This window comes from Drosophila albomicans, chromosome 2R (assembly GCF_009650485.2).
Source record: "Drosophila albomicans strain 15112-1751.03 chromosome 2R, ASM965048v2, whole genome shotgun sequence".
Classification (NCBI taxonomy): Eukaryota; Metazoa; Arthropoda; class Insecta; order Diptera; family Drosophilidae; genus Drosophila; species Drosophila albomicans.
Window position 1 is genome coordinate 25,261,977 of NC_047631.2, and position 24,486 is coordinate 25,286,462.

A 24,486-nucleotide genomic window follows, 5' to 3' on the forward strand; every position below is an offset into this window, starting at 1 on the left:
TAACGCATAAATAATTTATTCATTTGCTGTCGCTGTTTTTGGGTTTTCTCTTGTGGTGCAACATTAAAATTTCTATTGGCCTTTTTTTTATTTACTGTGTGTGGGAGCAGTTGAATCTAATCCCAAACTACGGTTGACGAACTAAGTATTTCATAATGAGCTGTTGCTGCTGTTGCACTTGCTCAACTTTTATGCGAACTCATGAAAATTCCACTGCCACGCCCCCATACCGCCACATCCTTTCCAACTGCATACTTAACAACCGCCAGCCACTTTTGGCTCATATGCCCCCCAGTTTTCAGCAACTTTTTTCCTGCCGCATGAAATGCAAAGAAAAATGCTAAGCGGCTGCCAGTTGAAGGGAGTCCAAAGTGAAGGCTAGCCAGAGGGGCGAGAGAGAGAGAGAGAGAGAAGGGAGAGGGGCGAGAGAGAGAGAGAGCTGTGGATATGGCAAGTTTCCGTTTTGTTTTTTGATTATTTCCGGGGTGCTGCGCTTTTTCATTTCTATTTGCCGGCAAAAAGCAGAGCAGGAAAAAAAAATTATTATAATTTTGCCCATTGGCATTGGTCGCACGTTGCGTATGCGTAACTTTTGAAGCCAAAACTCGAAATTAATTAGCGCCTCATACACATGAGTGAATCTCTTGTTGTTCTTCTTGTTGGTGTTGTTGTTGTTGAAGGCTTTACTCGGTTCTATTTATTTATTTTTAGTTTTATGTGTGTTGTACTTTCTGGGCAGTTGCAACAAAATGTTGCTGCTGCCGTTGTCATGTGATATGAGAAATATATAGAAAAATGTTGCAACTTTTTTGTATATACTATATTATACAGCAAGTTGATGCTCCGCCTGACAGGCGCAAACTTTTCTGTAGCCAAACAACTTCAGCACAGCGGACACAGCTTGGCAGTTGTCTAACAGAGGCGTGGCAACTGGGCGCACTTTAAATTATATTTGGCATGTCAACGCCATGAGCTAATGAGTTTGCTGATTAAAGCGTAATAAGCTGTAGCCTGCAAAACCTGTCTCGCCGTTTGATGTAACCTCTCTCTCTCTCACTGATTTCTAAAAAGGATGCTGGCTAAGCCTCTTAATTGGAGTCTTGGCACTTTATTAACTCTAAGAAGCTTCAAATTGCTCAGTAATTGAAAACTGATTAGACTTCCACTGCCAGTGGCAAGTGTTAAGTATACGCCCGGTGTAACGCACTCAAAAACTCAATGGACAATAAAGCGATTACACTTTATTATTTGATCAACAAAAAAAAAAAAAACGTAAATTACTTCAGACAATTATTTTAAACAATGACGAAGTTAATTACATTTTGTGTCAATGTAAAATGACATTATTTGAAGAAGAACCGAACTGCTTTCATATTTATAACTTGACATGAGAGTGGCAGGTTCTGGTCTATTATTCAGACAATCTAATCAATTAGCTTTCGAGTTGTACAAAGTCATTTTCACTTAACTGCAGACGGTCAATCAATCTCAGTTGCTCCAATGGCCAAACTTGACAGCATTACAGAGCGAAAACTTGTCCAAGAGTGTTACACACAAAAACTTTTCTTTGTTTGCATTATGAATTTATGGCTATCTATAGATACTACATACATATATATAGCCAAAGCTCTCTCAATGAGCACAAAGCAGATAAGCAACACACACATACACACAAAATATAGAAAATACTGTGATAATAAAGCACAAACTATGCCGATTTCAATAAAACTCGTTAATGTGCGGTTCGAGCCAATAATAAAAAGGCAAAGTTTCAGCCACATTAAATATTAATGGTACACAATTATCGCTGGATGAGCTGATAATCGAGTGGATGAGCCTCGAATATATTGAGAATACAATCAAATTATGTGCATATTCAACAAAAAAAATGATGCTCACAGGTTGTGGTAAATTCAAATGAAATACTGTCCCTAATTCCAAGAAATAAGCATGCTTCAATTGAGTGTGCTCAACGCAGAAATACTGTGCTTTAAACGCTTCAATTTGTCCATAAATCAAGTACATAATGTTGCCACAAGTTAAGCTACCAATTAACAGCAGCTGAAGTAATTGTTCTGGAAACATTTTTTTTTGCATATATTTATTTCGATTGATCAGAGTCAATTGCTTCAATTTTTAATGAGCAGCAAATGTAATTTGAATTCGAACTTATTGCTCATTTGAATTTCAATATTTTTTGTGCAAATTTCATTTGTACCACGCATAAATAAAAGATGTGAATTTGCTGCGACGAATTGAGGTAGTACTTTATGCTGTTGTTGGAAGATGCTTTGCATAACCAGAGGGACAATCGTATGGCTAAAAGTGAGGCATTCAGTCGAGTTATTATGCGAACATAAATGGCAATGTGATTTAGTCAAGAATTTCATCAATCTTCTTCGTTGGGGTCGCACACAACGGTAACACACACATATACACACAAAGCGACCTGCAAGCGCAGGACTTGTCGTCCTTTTGACTGTCGTCGCCCTGCCATATTACGATATCTTTTTGTGGCATATAGTATAAAGTATATATAAAGAAAGACAACAACAAAAAAAGTATGCCTTTGTGTCGCATTTGCGTAATCTTTAAAGCGTTCGCATAAAGCGAAAGTGAAAGCGAGGCATGCAACAGGAGAGACGTGGCAGCAGCAGCAGCGGACAAGACAATACCGTATGAAGGGCAAGCGTTTGCCACTGAGTCGAGGTTAAGTTACTCACACAGACAGCAGCAACAGCAGCGGTAGCAATGGGGCATATAAATCTTTCGTGTGCAACAAAGAGCGGCAGACGTCTTGTCTAAAAAGGCGCAAAGACAAAAGATCTACAGAAATCAAGTTTAAGTGTAGTCACTGGCGGAAATATTACGCACACATGCACAGAGAAAGAGAGAGAGAGAGAGAGAGAGAGAGAGAGAGAGAAATAGACTGAGAGAAAGAGACGGACTCACCTGGCAGAAAATCAGAAAAATGTTTTGCTGGCAGTTGCCGAGTGCGGACTAAACAAGTGCAATTATTTTAATGCACTTTTGACTTTTGACATTGCAAAGACAGCAGCAACAGCAGCTGCTGCTGCTGCAGCGCAATCTTAAAGCACTTTTGAAGCATTTATGCTTGGCATTGTTTTTCGTCCACACACACACACACACATAGAGTGCAAAGCCGACCCGCTGGCAACACTTGGAGCCAGCCTCAAGGTCAACGCTGCTAGTCAAGCAGTTGAACTTGGGGTCCTTTAAAACGCGTCACATCCTGTTTCCAGTTTCTATAATTTGGATGGCAGCTCACTTTAAACGGCAACGACAACGAAAACAGTCAAAACGTAAATTGAATTCATAAAAAGCGAAACATTTCGCTGCGTTCTTTTTCGGCAACGTCACGCACAGTCGATGATGTCGATGGCTAAGCATTTTGTACCAGTTTCAGCTTCAGTTTCAGCTCCATTTGGCGGCGTCATGTTCCCTATATGAGTGCGTACATTCATTCAGTCAGCATAAACAAATTTTTTGTGCAAATGTGCGCATAAAACTTACGAAATTGCAAATTGTATTTTATTTCACACAGAATGCGGGAGGCATTCCTTGATCCTTATGCTTTTTTGGGGGGGGGAGTCCCCGAGGGTGACAGGCTGTTGTCATCTTGCTATCGTCCCTTGTTGGGGCTCGTTGCCTTCACAGCCAGCTGTTGTTGTTGTCGGTTGTCGCTTGTGGGTTGCGCTAATTTAATTAAGACCCATAGACAAACCGACAGGCGATATGTGTCATTGAAATATGTGTGTGTGTGTGTGTGTAAGGTCTTTGAAGTGTCTTACAACATGTGGCGAATGCCACAATAAGAAAAGCATAAAGACTTTTCAAGCTTATTATTGTTTTGCCATCACACACACAATGCATATGCCATAAACATGCGCATCTCAATTGTCAGAGGGCATACGTTACGTATACGCAACGTTTGCTCTTTCACAGATTCGACGTGTAAGCTAAAAATAAGTCAGATAAATGAAACTTCTTATTACACACACTTAGTCACACAAACATCGATCGCTCTTTGATCATAACTTTTATGACAAGCGCTTTAATAATGCTGTTGAATTTTAACTTGCGGCCAGACACAACCGCATAAATTATGTACTTGCTACATTTATCAGAGCCAAACAAGGGCCATTTAGCTGGGCGTGTGAGGGAATTGTGTGCGCCGCCATTTCATTAATATTAATTGACCAATTCAAAGGGACAGCCAAAAAAAAAGGGACACGGAAGTAGCAGCAGCAAAAAAAAAACATAAAAAACACAAAAAACAAAAGCCGACAAGTTCAAACTATGCTCAGGTTTATTTATAACATTTCACACAAATTACGCACAACAAAAAAAAAGCGAAAAAGGAAAAGAACGAAGCGATGCCAAAAACAAGCACATAAATAACGAGAGGCATTAAAGCGACGTCAAGCCCCAAATAAAATAAAATAAAATAACGCCGAAATATGTAAATAGCCGACGAGCCTTTCAGGCCTGCCTGCCTGCAAATGATGAGTCAAATCCCTAATTAATCGCCCCCAAAGCATTCAACTGCGACCCACTTTAATTCACTCTCTATAAATAGACAACTGATAGTTCTTCAGAAACTAGCGAAGACCCTTTTGCTAAATGGCGCATGAAAAGAAAATTCAAATGCTAAGCGAACGTCGACGCCGATGCCGCTTTGAAATGTCTTTGGCAGGCGAAAAGGTTTTCACCCCCTCACCCCACCGATCTGTTCGCTGTCGATTCAATTGAAAATTTTTACTTCTCTCGTTTTGTTGTTGTTTTTTCGTGCATTTGCTGCCAGCAGCTGGGACCACGCTGGGTATGAGCAATATTAGTTTTTATGTTCAATTCCGCTCACCTTCCATTTGACAGAGTGTGCGGAAAAACTTATCAAAAGTGTTTTACTTTTTTTTCGACGTTTTTTTTTTGTGTAGCTTTGTTGTTATTGAATTTTTGTGTTGCTTGTTTCATATTTGCTGTGTTACCTTTGGCCCATTGACAAAATGTCAGCGCAGTTTTCATTTGTGCAATACATTTTATATATTTATATGCTCTGTGAAGTTGGAATTGTTTGATGGGGTATATTGTGCTGAAGTTTTAGCTAACGTTTGGCATTTTCAACTGCTTTACTTAGCAATTTAAGTTTGGAATAGAGAACGCCTTTAAATATATGGCATATTACTCATACGACAGGTATAAGAAAGTTGTAAATTTTGAATGGTTTGATGGCCCATATTGTGTAGAAGTTTTAAGCAAACTTTTGCATTTTCAATTGCTTTATTTAGTAAGTTAAAAATGAACTAGTAAGAGCTGCATATTAATCATACGCCAGGTATAACAAACTCATAGTCGTTCAGCGCAATGTTTGTTAGTTTGAAGCTTGTTGCTTTTTACCACTTTCTTTTTTTTTTTTTGTTATCGCTGCTGTCAAGTTTTGTTTTAGCGGTAATTGAATTTTCCTGCCACGTGTGTGCGGATATGAAGTGAATTTAGGTCAATTATTGCAGAGGCTGTCCATTACTGTTGACTCAGGCGTCGATTAGACAGGATAATGAACACATTGCATCACATTGCATTCTGTGCTGTGCTGTTCTGTTCTGTTCTGTTGTTGCACAGAGTACAACATTAATCATCTGTCAGAGACACACACAGAGACACACGCTAATAGCTGCCTCGGGTCAGGCGGGAGTACTCACTATTATTGGTCGTGATTTTTGGTAAATTTCCACTTGTGCGCCTCTTGATGAAGTGCCACGTTGACACCCACACACTGTCACACTCTCAGAGAGATTGTGCAATTTGTTACTGCACAATGCGGACGCCGACGTGTGACAAGTTTTGGGCTGTCCACAAGCTGTCAGCGAGTGACTAGCGAAAGGGTTGTGAACTGAAAGGGCAATCGAAACCGGAAGCCAACGATGGAAGGGGCAACATTTTACGCACAGCCGAGCGACTGATAGGCAGTTCTCGGAATTTATGACTGGTAATTTGTTTTGGGGTCGCCCGCAGCAGAAGAATGGCCTCAGCATTGTCGGGGGGTCGGCTTTCAGTTATGACAACTGATTGAGGGCCACATTTTCGGGTGCTGCCTCAACGCTCAACTTAATCCCCATAGATGATCTCAAATGTGCACAGACAAAAAGGCAATATAGTGCGAGTAAAAATGAAAGGAAAATATGCAAAAATATATATTTGTATCCCACACAGCTTATTAACAACAACTACAACAGTTCAACACATTCTAGTCGTTGATCACAGCGAGCTCAAGGATGAGTAACAGCGCAATGGTGGCCGTGGCCATTTGCTGCATCTTGGTTCTGCTGGCGGTGTTCATTGTGATCATCATAGTGGTTGGCCAGCAGTTTGAGGAGCCTAAATGAGATATGCTCCAGCTGGGACCTGGCAACTTCCCAGATGGATAACAGAGGCCCCCCAACTGTTAGTTACGGGCAGATCGCATTGCCACACAAGCAAAACACACAACACAACAACTAAACACATAAAATGAAACCTTATAATCCACTGCAATCCAACACGAGACGAGCGAATGAAGAAGATCAACAGAGAGAGAGAGAGAGAGAGAAGAAGAGTCAGCGATATCAAGGAAAAGAGAGAGCAAGCATCCCATCGTCAGTACCCATTGGCTGTGATGTGAAATTATTAGCATAACAAAAATTAATAAAAATATAATGAATAACTTAAAATTAAATAAATGGAAATTTGGATCATTCCTCATATGCCGCAAAACATCTCAAAAAACGTAGTAAAACCCTTTACAAAAATATATGTGTGTTAATATTACAAGAAAATATATATAGAACACAGATAAGTGTGTATATATACTAACATAATAGGTACATATGTATATATATATGTGTATTCTAATGTGTGTAACCCAACCGTCGTAACGTCGCGTTTTTATACAAGTGTTGTTAATACATTTTTATTGATGTTTTATTGATGTTGCAAAGAAAAAAAAACAAAAAAACAAAAAAAAATGAAACTTATACACACACGCAGCCATATGCATTAACTGTATAACTAAGCCAAGAAATTAATTAACCATAACTTTAATGTTAATGTTCATGATAATGTTAATGTCTTGAATTGACAAGAAACTAAGCCAAACAGTCCAAAGGAGAAGACAGCACGCAAGAAGAAGAAGAAGGAATATGGAAGGACAATAGCAAAGAGAGCTCAACAAAAAATTTAGTTAATGTTATGCACTTGTTAGCGGGACAAGTCGAGGCAATAGTTGTAGCAACAAAAATGATATGCATTTTATATATCAATAAAAACAGAAAATAATAACAATTTTTTGAATAAGTTTTATGTGTGTGCGTGTAAACAATTGAAATACATATTATGGTTACCTGTACGTAATTAGTTAACTACCAACTACTATTCAATGTCCAATGTCTTAGTCCACGAATTAAATGTCTATAATCGAATTATGCAAAACGTGGCGCGGCGCTATAAACTAACAATATAATTATACATTATTGAAACTAATAAACGCATTAATTATTCAATCGAACTACTCGTATTATATCAGAATCGACAACTTTTTAAGGTAAGCGACAGCAGCTGAACATTGAGTATATTAAATGTAGATAAATTTGCCACTAAATGAATAAACGTCATCATCAACCGCTTGAACAGACCACAAATGATTGCCATTTTGCGGTGCGATTGCAATTTGTTTCGACAAGTTGGCAACAACTTTGCACAACAAAAGCGTGCCAAACCAAAATGAAAATCAAATTCAATTTCAATTTCCATTCTCAAGTAGCTTTTGCTTTTTACTCGAGGGAGTTTTTCTTCGCACTGCGTTGCATCTACGACTGTTGCAGCATGTTGCAAGCAAATATGCAAACAGCTACCAGCGCACAGCTCGAAAAATGCTCTCGCTCTCACTTTCTCGGTCTCAGTTTTAGACTATAAATTCTCAACAACATAAAAATCTGTAGCACGAGCAGCGGGAGGTGTCGGGCAATAAAGTTTTATTAGTTCAGGTCCTGTCAATGATTCTCTCTCAGCCAAGAAGACAGCCAGCGAGTTGATTAAAATGCCAACATGGAAACGTTGCCAGCTGCCAGCTTGTGGTGTGGCATTAAAGTGCAGCTGGCCTGTGGGGATAAGGCAGCAAATGTGTTCGACACCAGCCTGAAAATAGCCAGCCTAAATAACAGCACATTTGTTAGGCATGTTTGGCTTTTGGCCTTGTCACTGGCTTACACGGACATTGCCTATCAGACCCAAAAAAAAAGGAGAGAAGAAAGCCATTTATTAAAGGAATACACTAGTCTGCAAATTAGTTTGTAAATTAAAATATAAAAAGGGAAGAAGTAACGCTCTAAAGAAAGAAGAAAATCATTTATTAAGGAAATACACTAGTCTGTAAATTCAAAAATAAAAAGGAAAAAAGTAACGCTCTAAAGAAATAATTTATTAAAGAAATTCACGAATCTGCAAATTGCAAACTTTGCAAATTAAAATATAAAACAAGTAAGAAGGATATTTTGAATAAGAGCAGAACGATGCAGTATTATTTTTAAAACATACCAAATTAAAATACCGCTAAAATACTAAAAGATACTATGTGTTATATTTAGTATATTGATAAACTAAATTTAAAATATACCTTAGAGTACTGAAAATAGTGGATTTTTAACCAAAATAGCTAAGATTATTTTCGTATATTGATATACTACATTGAATACCATAGAGTACTCAAAATACCAAATTGCCAGAATAAGCAGTTAAGGCAGTATTAAAGTAGGTGTTTGTTGTTAGACAAAAGCATTTCTTAAATAACATAACTTCTACAATTTTTACCTGATCGCATCGCTTCTACCAACTCTAAAAACAGAAAGAATAGACCCATTTATTAAAGAAATTAGTTTGGAAATTAAAATATAAAAAAAGAAAGAAAGGAAATACTCAATTTAACAAAACAGTTTGCAAATTAAAATATAACAATAAATCTGAAAGACATTTGTAGACACTAGTCTACAAATTAGATTGCAAATTTAAATATAAATTGAAAAATTATTTGAATTTCGCATTTAAATTTCTGTTTGTCTTTAATTCCAAACAGTTATTCATCTTTTGCCAAATGTGGTAATATGAAATGAAAATTTTCCACTTGAATAAACAATAGCAGAGAAACTGCCGTGAAATTGTGAATTTAAGAACTTTTGCGCCAGCCTGGAAAACGATTTGATTTGTGTTTGTGTCGTGTTGTCCCGCGTGTTCTGCTCTCTGGGACTGAGAGAGAGAGAGAGAGAGTGATGAGCGAAGGGAGTTGGGGAGGTTGGTAGAGACTTGGGTTGACCTGTTTGTGTCCGTTATGCAAGTATTTCCGACTGAGAGCGTCAAGTAATCATAAAGTGATGGAAATTCAATTTACACAATATTAAATATGGCAAGTGGGCAGAGGTGAAGGGGAGCGAGAGAGAGGGGAAGAGCGAGAAATTTAGGTGGAGAAAACTCATAACAAACACACGGGCAAAACGGAGTGGAAGCTGCTTGCGTTGAGGCGGCAATTTGGCACTTTTTGTGTGACTTTCTGTGGAGGTGTGCGAGTGTGTGTGTGCGAGTGTGGTGTGAGTGTGGTTTATTATTATGCAGATTAGGGCAAGTCGTTGGATCCACCTTTACCTTTAACTTGCTCATAAAAATCCACACACACACACACACACAAACAAGTTTTAGCTTTGAGGTGCCCCCATAAGTATGCTAACATGTGAGCATATATGTAAATTGCGTTTCATTTTGAGTTTTTCAGTCAGTAGTCAGCTACCTTTTCAAGTACTATAGTTTGTGTGTGTGTGTGTGTGTGTGTGTGTTACACACACATGCTTAGCTGTATTTATGGACAGTCGATGCGATTCGACCTCACGCCAAATGTCACGTTTTATGACTGCGACCGTTTGCATATCAACAATTTGTGCTGTGTGCTCTTAACACACTCGGCAATGCTCAATAACCATGTTCCTCTTCGCCTTCGCCTCCGCTTTCCTGCTTTAGTGTTGGCATTATGCAAATGTAGCGCTTTTTCAATTTTCAATTTGTGTGACGTGGCAACAAAAATCATATTACAAATCTGTCGGCAATTAGCCAAACAGCGAGGCAGTCGCTAAACTAAGCATAGTTTTTGCTGTCAATTTGCTCCCCCCTCTCTCCCCGCAAATGGCCAAAAAGCAATTAACTAAAGGAAATTACGCAATTAGAAGGCAGCAAATCGAAAACAAAAACAACCAAAAACAGCGACAGCGCAGGGAAAGATTCAAGCGTCAGTAACAAGTGAACGCTTTAGTTACTTGTTAACAAAGTAAATTTCAGCTCGAAATTTATGCACAATTTTTGCCTCATTTGCATTTGCATTTGAGATAGTGTCTAGCATTTTGCAGTCAGCGATGCGTAAACTGCAGATAGAAAATGTCCAAGAAATGCTTTTTGCCAATTTCGCGCTTATCAAATGGCAATTTTTACTTGTCGCTTGTCTAATCGACTGAAATTTAATGCACTTTTATCGAAAATATGAAATGTGACGCAAACTCAAATAACTGAAAAAACATTGTTTCGCGCATTTTGGGCACACACATAAAAATGCTGGACATTAAAGCGAGAGCATACTGTGTATGTGTGTGTTGTGCGACCTCTTAAAATGCCGCTGAGTCAACTGTCAATTAATCAATTCGTTGGCTGCTGCTGCTGCTGTTGCTGTTTTGGTAAATGTTGTTGCTGCTGCTGCCTAGGCCATCAATTTAATGTGCGAACGTTACAGCAACAGCAATAGGAGTATCAGAGCTGAGGGGGATGAAAAAGAGGAGCTTGGGGCAACCCAAATGGGCGGAGGATGAGCTGTGTAACCTGAAGCAACGAGAGCTTTGGGGCTGCTGTAACAAATGGTTGGCCTTTTAAAACTGAAACTGCGTTATGCCGCGAAAATAATACACAGATTTGTGGCACACAAGCAAACAAACAAATAACTTACACCCACACGCACACACACAGAAACACAACACATTCCCATCGCATATTTCATTTTTTGGCATTTTGTTGTCTGTTGCCTATTTTTCGAGGTGCGTTGTGCATTTTAATGGCAGCGTGACAGCGTGGCACGATTTTATAGGCATTTATTGAGCATAAGTGCCTGGCAATTCATGTAGCAGCTGCTGCTGCGTGCTCTTCATTATGAAAGGACAATTTTAAATCTTTCAGATGGCATTTTAATAAGACCAACCGACCCCCTAGATAAGCTCTGCTGTTGTGTTCTGATGTCACTAGTCAGAATCAGAGTCAGTGTCAGTGGAGAGTGTGTGTTGAAATAAAGATTTATAAACCCCTCAGCGTTGTTTTTCGGCACTGCCTCGGTGAGTTGTGGCTTTGCTGTGTGGGTTCAGCAAACCCATAAATCTTCTGCAGAATCTTGTTTAGTTTATTGAATTATCAAAGGAGGCGTACAGGAATGTGTTTTTGTGTTTGTGTTTTGCGTTTGTGTTTGTTAGCGCGCGACATTGTCTGGCATATAAAACTAAAAGAAATATCCAAACACGTGCGCCAGCACTTATGTAAATAGGTTCTTCCACTCCCCCCTGATCTGATGAGTTGGAGGGGGAACGCCTTTATTTATAGTTTTATTTGTCTAACGAATTCCATGGCGTTATGTTATCTACATCTCGCGCATTTGCCTCAGCTCAAAAACTACACCTACCCAAAGACGTGACTCTGACTGTGATTGGCGACAGTTAGAGTTGGAGTTGAGGAGTTTAGGAGTTGAGGAGATTGAGTTAACAGCAGCAGTTGCCAGGCACTTTCACTTAATTTTCATGACTCATTTGAATACATTTCTTTTGTGTTTGGCTTCGCATGCCTAAAATTCATTCGCAATTCGCTTTCAATTTAAATTAAATAATATGCTAATATGTATGCACAATCAACGAGAACGACAACGACGGCAAAGCCACAACAATTTTCAAATTCTTTTCACTTGAAATGTGAATTTGCGGGCAGAACTCAAACTTGAACCTAGAAGACAAACAAAATAATATGCAGTCAATCTGCACAGGTTGACAATACAAACAAAACAAAAGACGACGGCAAGAAGCCAATGGAATATTTATTTTATATTATTTTGTACCACAAAAAAAACATGAAACTATTTGTGGAAATTTCTCTGATGTATTTAAAGCTGTATATCAGAGTCTTGATTCTTATAAATAAATGCGATAAAGTTTAGTTAAAGACAAGTCAAAACAAACTTAGCATTTAAATTGAGCACGTTAGTGTTTTTTCATCTCTCTAACTTCTTCTTTGACTCTGATGCGTATACGCAATGTATTACGTATACGCCAAGTACTAACTTATGCTGCTCCAAACACGTTTTCATACATTTTTAATCTACTAAAGTGCGTTTACAGCGTTATTTATTGAATAATTAAGTAATTTCGAGTAGCTGTCTACTGCATAAGCTATTCAACTTCAACAGAGTCAATCTAATCGCTGACTTATTGATTGCATCATTTTTTGTGCTGTTCTAGCCATCATAATAAATGAAAACTTTAAGCTTTCACGCCTCACAAAAAGAGGACGCAAGGCGAAGCAATTTCAATGTCTAAAATCTTAACATTGACACGCTGGCTGCTGCTGCTGCTGCTTGGTTGGCTGTCAGCTGCAATTGACTGCAGCGACAACAGGCCCAAGATGCCATAGAAAAAGGCCACTAGATCAGGGTTAGAAGCTGTGGCAAGCGGCGTAGTTGGGTCTTTGGGGTGGCCACTTGAGCAACACCCACAAAATGCTTGGAGAATGAGAAACGCTATGTGCACTTGGCATCAATCAATAATTGCCCATTGAGTGCAGCAGCTGGAAGAGCAGTCGCTGCTCTAACTGCAGCTAAGCCATGATTGATTAGCAGCATGCAACATGAGGTGCTTCAGCACACACGAAGGCGCACACAGCCAGAATGCATAATGGCGCCTATTGAGTTGCTGTCGCTGCTCTGTGGCTGTGGCTGCTGTTGTTGTCGTTGATGCTGTTGTTATTATTGCAGTTGTTGTCTGTGTTGTATTCTTTTTGATGTCAGGGCCACATGGCCCAAGACGCTCGAGCTTCAGAGTCCTTTGTTCACGTTGCCGACAATGATGTATGCCTGTTCTGTGTGTGTGTTGCAAGTGTGTCTGCATTTAATTACACTCACATAATATATCTTTGAAATCGCTCTTCAGTGCACTCAATCGTTGTTGTCTTTGCGGTCTGCCCTTTAACAAACGTTGGCAGCAGCAGCAGCCGCATCATCAACAGTTCCATTCTCCGCCTGTATGCGAAACATTTAATTAACAATCTGCATATATATTTGCTCTCTCGTTGCAGGTACGTTCCAACAAGCCAGCCAAAAGCGTAAGTAACTTTTCAAACGAATTCGCAAACGAATCGCTTTTATTATTATTATTATTATTGCCCACTTATCGATCAAGTTTGCCTTGAATGCGCTCAAAAGTTGCATGGCAGCTTTCAAGAGCGCCTCAATGGCCTCTTTTGCTACAACTTATTTTAGAAATCAGATATGAAATTCGACAAATTCTGACGCAAAATTCGTTACCAAAGTAGATGCATAAATATGCACAGCCAGCAAAATAAATTCAAATTTTCTGACCCTACACAAAGTTATTTGAGTGGCGTCGAGATACATTTAAATACACACAAGAGAAAAAGAAGAAAACCGAAATCAGAATCAAAATCAAAATGAAAATGTAAATGGAAATACCTTTTGCGCAAGTCACTCGAGCGATGACTGGTCAAAGTTTGCGCCTTCTGTTTTGGCATACGCCTTACTTCGTCCCTTTCGCTTTCCTTTCCCCTCCGTTTAGGTAGCCTGTCGAATGTCGACAGGTCTTAAAGACCGTCGAAGCGTTAGTTGGCACTGCGTGAGTAGAAAGTTAATTAGCATGTCAGTGGCTTAAGCCGAATTAAAGCACCGAGCAGCACAGCAATGATTTGTGATGTGTATACGTTACGTATGTGTAATATTGACATGCTGCCGATATTGAATATTTATAATCATCCATTACGTATACGTAATATATTGCACTACTTAGCCTAATGCAAATCCAGCTGCAACATCGTTGGATAATTGCAATTAGCAACCTAAGTGCCAATTAATAGCGGGCACTTGAATGTAATTATCTAACTAATTGGCAATAAATCAAACTCAATCTACCTGCTGAACTACGAGTACAACCAAAATATGCACTTAAAGTCTGCAATATAATATGCATAATTATGCCCAGCCCTCGAGATAAAGATAACTAAGTGAGTGACGACAACAACAAGAGGGATTTACTCAGGGGTAGCTATGGCAACCAGATTGTGTATTAGCCTCAGCCAAGGCCGAGGCTCGGCTTCGTCTTATCTCGCTGGCTAAAAATATATGTGTTTTGTGTATATTACCTTCGCCATCGTCGCAGCTTTTGCCTACGCTTAATCAAGGCGCGTTTTACCGTCACGAATTTTATTTCAGCGGGGCTAAATAAACTATTAGGAAAACTCATTTTCATGAAAATCCACTTTAATTGCTCTTGCAACAAGAACAACAACAACAACAACAGCAATAACAAGCAGAAGGCTCGCTCGCAATCGTGGTTGCGGTCTCTGCCCTCTGTCTCTGTCTCTGCCCTCTGTCTCTGTCTGGCTGTGCATCTGTTATTTGGCAAACGGCAACAGCAACGGCTTTACTTGTAAATTTAACGCAAATTGTCTGTAACATGAGCTGTGCGAACTGAGGTGTTCTTGTTCTCAGACGGGGAGAGGAGGGCAGCTCGCTCTGCGGGTGGCTTTGTAAGTGCCAACAGCAGTGGCAGCCATTAAATTTTCAAGAACTCTCTACGAGTTCGAGTGTGTGTGTGTGTGTGTGTCTTGAAGGGAAGTTGCAGAGCACAGCTGGAGATTTGTGCGAGTGCCGACAAAAGTGTCAGAAGCAACTTGAATGTCAGTCAGACAGCTGACGCATCTAACAAACTATTGCAATTAAGATAGCACAATATCAGTCAGAGAAGACTTTTTCCGCAACATCTTCAATTTTATAAGCAGCGCTTTTAATGGGTAACTTTTTATTGCTGGCAATAATTATTTGCGCGCAAAAGTATTGCAATGCCAGAGCTTAACATCAGCTATAAAACATTTCTATACACACACCTGTCTTCTGTCTGTCTGTGTGTGTATGTGTGAGTGTACTTATGGTTATTAGCGTAATGTTACGTGTCGCCTTGGGATGCCTGAGTCTTAGTCTGAGTCTGAGTCTGAGCTGGAACGTCGTATCGACATTGTCATCATCATCATCGTGTTCGTCAAACTTCTTAGTCTCGACGCATTTAGTCTGCACGCATCCTTGGAGTGTAATTTGCACACAGCACCAATGTTGCGGTTCCCTCCCCCTTCTCTGCTTACTAAGTGGTCGGTTACACCTGTTCGTGCTTGTGGCATATGTTGTTCTGTCTGTGTGTGTTAACTTTGAATATATATTGCCACAGACAAGTTGTTTACACGGCAGTTTGCGCGGATTATTGCTGCCATTTTGTGGTTTTGGTTGTTGAATTGTTTTTAGTTGCACAATATGCAATTAAATGCTGCATTTTTATGCACACTTTCGCAAAACAATATCAAACAAAACGGCTGCTGTAAATTAACATAATGCTTGGCGTGACAAAACGACAGCGCGAAAAAGACAACAGACAGCAGCAACAACAACAACAATTGCGAGTGCTCAACAAAAATATTTATGCCAATGCAAATGGCGTCTGCATAAAATTTATTGACACTTTGGCGACGCGCTTTGCTCGCTTTGCACACAGCATTGTCATTGTCATGGTTAGGTGTCTAGTGGGCTTCTCTTTTTCCTTTTTTTTTTTTTTTGTGTCACACGGATTGTGGATTGGGATTTTGAGGGGGGTTGGAGGCTTTTGGCATTGTGCAGGTCTCGCATCCGTTTGCGTTGCGGTTGACATTGCTACGCCCATGGCCACGCCCCAACAGGCATGTTTATCGCACCAAGGTATATACATATAGAGAGAAAGACAGAGAGAGAGCAAGCCTTACACGTTGCGTGCTTTGCATCCTTCCTCCCTCTATCTCTCTCGATTTGATTCCGTTCTCATTTTAATGAGCAAACTTTCGGTCTGCTGTGCACGTCATTTATTTGCAGTTTTAGGAGCAATCGGCACGCATTCGCATTGGGTGACAACAAATGCAGAAATTGAAATTAATTCATTTTAGATGCACAGATAATTAAATGCTCCTCTCTACTATTACAAAATAGTTAAAGCTAAAAAGTGTAGCATACTTATGTGGGCAGAGAGTAAACGCGCTTTAAATCCAAACAAATTTTGATGGGATTCCACGTTGCCAGACATAACTTTTCAACCACAGCAACAGCAACAGCAGCAGCTGCTGCTATCCACACATACACACACATACGCAGACCTCAGAGAGCGTAACCGAAACTAAAACGCGGCAGCGCTCAGCTCATTTATTATGTGTTCAAAATTGAATTTAATTAGAAGCCACAACCGCATTTGTGGACAGCCTTTGAACTTAAATGCTTGGCTGCAACAAAAGTGCCAATGAAAAGCAACAACATAATCAGAATGCCAGGCTTAAGTTGTGACTGTGACTGTGCCGTTGCCGTGTGCGTTCGCTCATCAAAACGTGTATCAAAAGATGCTTACCGAGAGCTTTGAGCGAAACGAGACGAGCATCAGAATCGAGAGTATGCTGCTGGCATGCTAAAGCCGATTAGTTGCACTCGAAAGTTAAAAGGAAGCTGAAGCAAGTTTTAACTGCAATCAAACCTTGAAAATTCACAATGTATACGATAGTCTGAGTGTGTGTGTATGTGTGTGTTTGTTGAGCTATGCGTGTTTGCCAAAGTGAAACTCAGTGAACGGAAAACTGTTCACAATTTCCGCGCTTATAAGCACACAACGTTGCGCATACGCCACCAACGCCACCATTTTGCCACAATAATCAATGCAATTCCTTTGAGTGGGTGTGAGTCTGTATATATCGCATATACATATATTTATTTGTGTGTTTACTTTTTGGGGGGGTGCAGCTTAATAACAGCGATTTCCTCTTTAACATAGTTGCTAACATTTCATTATGGAAAATACGTGTTTTCCTCTTCTCTCACTTCCATCTCGGTTAATGTTCGCTGCAGAGACAGACAGACATTTCTAGAGCACCTGTCATAAACATTGAAGCGTTTTTCCATGTTTAACGTCAACTTTAATTTATACACACACACACACACAGGCACACACACATATGCATATTTATAGAGCAACATAGAAATGTCATGTAAAATTCAAATCCAAAATCATTAACAACATGTATTTGTCTTTCGTCTATACCCCCGAAAACTACTACCAACAAATAATCACTTCCATCAACCTTACTTCACTCAAAAACTCCCTCCAGTGGCAGCCACGGGGCATTTGAAGTCGCCTGGCGTTGAGAGCGATGGCGAGCCTTGGATGCAGCCGGTTGTGGCATATTTGGAGGCGCCGGTGCGGCCCACAAAATCGCCAAGTAGGTTTGCCGCCTACAATACTCAATCAAAAACCAAAAACCAAAAATATATTTCACTCTCTCAATCTTGTGTCTGTCTCGAAACTCTCTCGATGTGTTCGTTCTTTTTTTTTTTTTTTGTGTCCCGCAGCCCGTAGTTAAAAACGTTACCAAATAAATTTAAATGTCTAACCGTAGTTGAAAGTTGACTTAGTTGAAAATGAAAACAAAAAACTGCTTTCTAGTTATACACACACACCCACAAACACACATGCATTCGCAAAAAAAAACACATAGATACACAGAGACATGTTCACTCACACAAACACACACGAGCACCAAACCCAAAAAGTAACAAATAGCAACAGCAAATGGCTGCAAATGCAAACAGTTAAACTCTTGTTTTACTGCTACCGTTCTGTGTATGTGTTTGTATTGTTGTGTGTGTCTATATATATATATATATATACATATATATCTAACCAAAGAAACGACTTGTAACAAACTCGACTTATCAATGCCAAAACCACACGCACACTCCCACACAAACTTTATGCCTTTGTGTGTGTGGCAACTTCTCTTCCCTCTTTCTCTTTTTGTCTTTTTCTCTCTTTCTCTTTGTCTGTTACTTGCTGCCGCACAGAATGTGATCAGACGTTTGTGTCGCGCATTGGCGGGCCACAGAACGGCAGCTTCACGGCGCCGCTGCTGCACAACCATCGCAATCATTCGCGCCAATGCCTCTACACATTCCTAGCAGGACCTGGACAGCGCGTCGAAGTAGTTTTTAAATCCTTTAATTTAAGAGGAAGTCCGCCAGAGTGAGTACAAATTGACAATACGCACAAAAGCCAACCACACTTTTCAAAAGCAATTAAATTCATTTAATTTCCAATTATGTTCTTTTTTTTCAATTTGCAACAGCGGTTCGGCCGTCGGTGAATTACCAAGGTAAATAACATTTGCAATTAATAATTACAATTAACAAAAGAAGCAATACAAAAAATCTGAATTGTCCACACTCTCCACCCCCACTCAACAGCTGTGTTCATGAGTACATGGATATCTACTCGGAGGTGCAATCGTCCGAACCAGCGGAGCTGATCAATTCCCCATTCGGCGGTCGCTATTGTGGTGCCATTCCGCCGCGTCGTCGCATTTCCATGTACCGCGCCGTTGCAATTTCATTTTTTAGCAACAAAAATGTGTCGACCGATCTGTTCGAGGGCACGTTTAGGTTTATAAATGCATGTAAGACAAGTTTTTTTCCATTTTCATATACCCGCTACTTATAGGATAGAAGAATATTATAATTTTGTGACTACAGGAAATTTGTGTAACAAGCAGAAGATGATATCTCCGATCCCATTAAGTATATACATATATTCTTAGCTATGTCTTTCTGTCTGTCCATATGAACATCTCAATCTCAAAGTCTATAAAAAATAGAGCTTTGTTACAATTTATTTTTAAAATCTTAGAAATTATTTAATATGACAAAAATAGGATAGAGATACATACGAAGTATAACATTTGGTATATTTTAGTATTTTTGACGGAATATTAATTTTGTATATTATATTCTGTGGTATATTATGTTGGTATAGTCACTTTGTTTACTTTAGTATATTTTCGGTAGGTTTATTTGGTATTTTTCAACAATCATAGCACATACCATTGCTTTATTTCAAATATTTTATTCTATTGTATAATTTGAATACATATGTAGTACATTTCAGTATTTTTCGGTATATTAATGTTTGTTTAGTATATTTTTGGTCGATTTATTTGGTATATTTCTACGATAATAACACATTATCATTGCTTCATTTCGTATATTTTATTCCACGGCATAATTGGAATACTCATCTAATATATTTCAGTATTTTTGGTATATTAATTCTGGCGTGTTTAGTATATTTTTGGTAGATTTATTTGGTAAATTTCAACGATAATAACACATTACCATTGCATTATTTCAGTACATTCATTTTGTTTAGTTTGGTATATTTATGGTATATTAATTCGGTTTATTTTTAACGATAATACCGCATTCCCATCTTTTGCTTGTATTAAAATTGTGTATCGGGTATTTCACAGTCGAACCCACTCGACTTTAGCTTTCTTACTTTAAATTACAATATGATAATAACTTGATGGTTGATTTTTGCAGCGGAATATGAAATTGGCATACCCATTGCTGGGTCGCCATGTTCCTACACGATAACGCCTAGCATGAGTATCAATAAAACTGGCGCACTCATATCGCCAACCTATCCAGGTGCCTATCCGAAGGATATGTCATGCACATATCAATTTCTTGGTGAATCGAATCAAAGAGTTAGATTAGAGTTTCGTGATTTTGATCTGTTTTTTGGTGGACCACAGTGAGTACCCCTAATGCTGCGCAATTCCACACAACTTACACACACGCACATACACACACACACACACATTTACACACTCCCTCACACAACAAGTCAAAATCAGAGCAAATTGTGTAAGCAAATTGCTTTGAGCATGCAGCTGCTATACAAACGACAACACCCACACACAGACACACACACACACAAAGTAAAACAATCATAAATTTCAACTATCCGCAACAAACAATTGTTCATTTAAATTCTATGTACAAATTCTATTCTCTACGCTTTATTCCAATTTGTCTATCTATATCTGCCAACTAACTATTCGACTCCAACTACAACAAATTTATCTATCTATCAACAATTACAACCACAAAAACAACCAAATACAACAACAACTACAACTACAACCAACAATCAGCTGCCCATTTGACTATGTGAAAGTGTACGATGGTCCAGACAATTCGTCAGCATTAATCGGTACATATTGCGGACAGCAAAGAAACTTAGTATTGTATTCGAGCGAATCGAGCCTTTTTGTTCATTTTTATACCTTACCGCGCACCGCAAATACGCAAAATCGTGGCTTTAAAGGAATTTATGAATTTAGCGAAAGTTTTGTTAAATTAGATTTTATACGTAAGTATTAACAATTTCATCAATTTTACAATTATCTATCCACTTGCTTTCAGTTTTACCGGCGGCCATTTTGTGGCAAAAGAGGTCAAACATTTTAAATGCCGCAACTTTGTCACAAAATGGCCGCAATACACACACACACAAACACACACCTATATTTATACACACACACATTTAAGGGTTCCATTGTATGTGTCTGTTGCATTTCCGTTGCCACATTATCTACTATTTGTGGCTTTTTGTTAATTTTTGTCGCATTTCCCGTTCTTTTAATTGGATCTAATTGACAAATCACTAATTGAAACTATCAACTACTCGCTGCTCTTTCTTTCTCTTCCCCTCTCGCTCTCTAATCTATAACTAATCTCTATAAAATTCCTCGAAATTCTAACTGATGAAATCTGCTACAAAACTCTACTCTGCTAAAAAAAATAAACTAAACTTCTTCACTCGTAAATGCAACAATAAATACCAAAAAAAACATGATCCATCAGGTGAAAATGATGGCATTCACATACGTGGCTCAGAATGTGATCAAAAGATTTTATCGAAGAAGGAATCCACTGGCTTTGTGCTCTCACCTAACTATCCCTATCCATATATACCAAAAACTGTGTGTAGGTAAGTAACTCAACTTGCTCTTTCTATTTTAAACATGAGCTTTACTAAAGAGTTCTTTCCACAGATATTTCATCTATGGCATGCAGGATGCACAGCATCTGGAGCGTGTACGGCTCGAGTTTAATTCTTTCAACATACCCAAAATGGAGCACAAAGACAAGAGCGAGTGAGTACTAGGAAATTGTTGATTAAACATTGATTATTAATTGAGCTCTTTCTTAGATCCAACTGTACTGATGGCTATCTGAAAATCTATCTAAAGGGACAGGAGACTGCCGATGCGTATGACAAATTTGATTATGAGCTGTGCGGCAATGAGACGCAGCGTGTGATCAGCGATGGTCCACGCTTGGCGATGGTGTTCAGTTCGGGTGAGCTGCAGGGGCGTGGCTTTAAGGGCAAATACACATTCGAGACGGAGTATAAAATACCCGGCACTGCGGCACCGGATGGCACCTGCAGCTTCACGTATGTGAGCAGCTCGAAGAAACGCGGCGAGCTAAACAGTCCACGCTATCCCTCCAACTATCCGTCGGACACGAACTGTTCCTATCTGTTCTTGGCCGAGCACAACGAACAGGTGACCATTGTTTTCGATCACTTCAAGATCAAGGCGGACAACAATGCGAATGCCACAGCCGGTGCTTATGGGTAAATTTTGGATAATCCTTAAAAGAAATATATATTAAAAATATGTAAATTCTATAACAGTTCCGGCGCCTGCTTTGAGGATTGGCTGGAAATGTATGTGGTGTATCGGGACAACAATGATCGCCTGCTCGGCCGCTATTGTGGTTTGACAGCACCCGGACCCGTTGAGAGCCCCCGGGGTGCGGTTGGTCTGCGCATCACGTTGCACACGGATCAGGAGAGCGTGGCAAGCGGCTTCAAGGCGCGCTATTTCTTCGAGTCGGCCAAATCCGATGCCGGCGACTGTGGCGGAAATTTCAGCAACGAGGACTCGGGCATTATCACTTCGCCTAATTATCCCGCAGGCTATAAAGCACCTGGACGCGGCATGGCCTCCAATGCCTGCAACTGGGTGATGACTGCACGTGCCGGCTACAAGCTGTCGATTAACTTTGAGCAGTTTGCACTCGAGGGCGATCCAGCAGGTGAGTTTTAAAGCAATTTGCAATTGCTTTGAATGGCATTTTAATCTCCAATTCCATTTGCTAGGTCGAGGCTGTCCGGCGGCTGTGCTGCGCCTGTGGGTGAATGTGGATTCAGATCAGCCGCCAGTGGAGTTGTGCGGCGAAAAGCCCCCCGTCGAGCAGTGGCATTATATATCCACAGGCCAAACGGCACGCATCAGTTTCACCACCAGCGACAAGACCGTTGGAGCACAGGTGAGTGCACTTCACATTATTATATTTATTATTCAGATTCTAATATTAATATGGTGCTTAGGGCTTCCGCATTGTATGGACTGAAATACAGGATTCGGGGCCGGGTCCACCATCCATTGGGCTGCTCTGCGAGTCCACGTATCACTTTCAGTGCGCGGCAGGATATTGCATATCGGACAAGCTGCGCTGCGATGGCGTCAAGAACTGTGGGCCCGGCGATGATAGTGACGAATTGCATTGTGAGTCGTGAGTGAGTCGAACGGTTCAGTTCAATTTTTATTTCGATCTATACTTTTTATTATTACTTACTTATTTATGTACCTTACTTACCTTATTATATTTATATTCGTTTTACCATTGATTTCTTTTTGGGTTTTTTCAGTGCGTCTCCACTGAGTGTCCAATGAGTTTTCTTTGTTACTTTTCTATTTCTCTCTCTCTCGCTCTTTTGACATCATTTTCATTTCGATTTTAAGCTGGATTGCATATCGATTCTATCAATGTCTATGCAATCTTAATCAATCATATTATTTAATTACGCTTTTCATTTGTTTTATAAACAACCACGATAACTTGAACCCGACGAAACACTTGCTAAAAATAAAACTATATCAATTAAATGTGCCAACTAACCATATTAACTAATACTTATACTAATACTAATACCTAAAATAACAATTAAATCAACTCTCAACTCAACTCAAAGCACCAAAATTAAATCAGCTCTCTCTCTATATATATTATATATATTCTCTCTGTTGTCTACGTTTTGTTTGTGGTTTTTGGTTCATTTTCATAGCCAGAATTTTGTTAATACTCTTTAGATAAGATCTTTAACCTGCGCTCACCCATTCAGTCAACCCGAAGCTATGCATAATTCTTGTTATATTATTATTGTTATTACTTATAAGTATACTCTATGTATTATATAACTACTACCTACACGTTATGTTGTTCCTAGTCGCAGTATCGAATGGCATCTCGTACAATTCCAGACTACTACAACCAAATAAAAAGATAAACTAAAGCGATCTCTATCTCAGAAATACAACTCGAACTTATCAACAGCCACAGCCCACACCACAACAACAACAACAATATCTCTCTTTCTCACTTGTCTTATTCTTCTTCTATTTCTCTCTCTCTCTCTTCTCCTCTCTCTCTCTTTCTCTGTATATTTCTCACTGTGTTCTCTGTTCTTTGTATTTCTTTTGTACATTCTCGATGTGATTTTCCACTAAAAAAAATAAACTATAAACAACTTAACAACCTCCTTAAATCATTGAAATAAAATACGTTAACATCCGTGACAAATCCGTGACAATGACACAGGTGATGCAAACGTAACGCATTTGCCCACATTTCTGCAAATATTTGTTTTAGCAATAATGTCATTAGTCTTGAATACGTACAATTAAAATCAAATCAAAACAAATACAAACATAATGAGAAACGAAATTAATCAAAACGTTAAGAATACAAAATTACAAATTGGATTGCTAAATCATAAGGAATTGCCACGAGAATCAAAAGTGATGAAAACTATTAACAATAAAGCGATAAGAAGAAACACATACAAGAATAAGATAAAAAGAAAATGAAAACGAAAACAAAGAAGAAAACATGCTCACAGCAAAACCGATTTTTAATCATTTTTCTAACCATAACAAAAAAAAACTTACACGCCAAGTAAAATGCTAATCTATTAAGAATAAGAAATACATAATAAATACTTTTGGTCACATCTAACACGTGAGTCCTGCATAAACTTGTCTCAAAATCGCTGCACACTTCCACGTCCACGCCCACGCCACGCCCACAACCAAAGCCATAGCCACGCCCACAGACCACAATCATGACATGCACAGCACCACTCTCAACCAACAAATAGACTTCAACCTCCACAATTTTAA

At 39.2% G+C, this 24,486-nt stretch overlaps 2 protein-coding genes across 7 annotated transcripts in view; both read left to right on the forward strand.

Annotated features, from left to right (window-relative positions):
* Positions 1 to 24,486, forward strand: part of LOC117575847 (dorsal-ventral patterning tolloid-like protein 1) — a 53,067-nt gene that overhangs the window by 25,058 nt on the left and 3,523 nt on the right. For 2 of the 6 annotated variants that reach the window (XM_052007758.1, XM_052007759.1), the window contains 11 exons: positions 18,239 to 18,416; positions 18,520 to 18,546; positions 18,638 to 18,846; positions 19,769 to 19,982; positions 20,386 to 20,603; positions 21,098 to 21,224; positions 21,289 to 21,390; positions 21,447 to 21,875; positions 21,936 to 22,339; positions 22,404 to 22,573; positions 22,635 to 22,812. In XM_052007758.1, the coding sequence (XP_051863718.1) occupies positions 18,239 to 18,416; positions 18,520 to 18,546; positions 18,638 to 18,846; positions 19,769 to 19,982; positions 20,386 to 20,603; positions 21,098 to 21,224; positions 21,289 to 21,390; positions 21,447 to 21,875; positions 21,936 to 22,339; positions 22,404 to 22,573; positions 22,635 to 22,812 (2,256 nt within the window). Of the gene's footprint in view, positions 1 to 13,404; positions 13,432 to 18,238; positions 18,417 to 18,519; positions 18,547 to 18,637; positions 18,847 to 19,768; positions 19,983 to 20,385; positions 20,604 to 21,097; positions 21,225 to 21,288; positions 21,391 to 21,446; positions 21,876 to 21,935; positions 22,340 to 22,403; positions 22,574 to 22,634; positions 22,820 to 23,905; positions 24,326 to 24,486 lie in introns of those variants that run through there. The other 4 variants (XR_007955422.1, XR_007955423.1, XM_052007757.1 and 1 more) reach the window with 3 other exon arrangements.
* LOC117575851 (uncharacterized) lies at positions 6,245 to 7,010 on the forward strand. Its single transcript, XM_034260271.2, has one exon. The coding sequence runs from the start codon at positions 6,294 to 6,296 to the stop codon at positions 6,402 to 6,404; it is 111 nt and encodes a 36-aa protein (XP_034116162.1). The 5' UTR covers positions 6,245 to 6,293; the 3' UTR covers positions 6,405 to 7,010.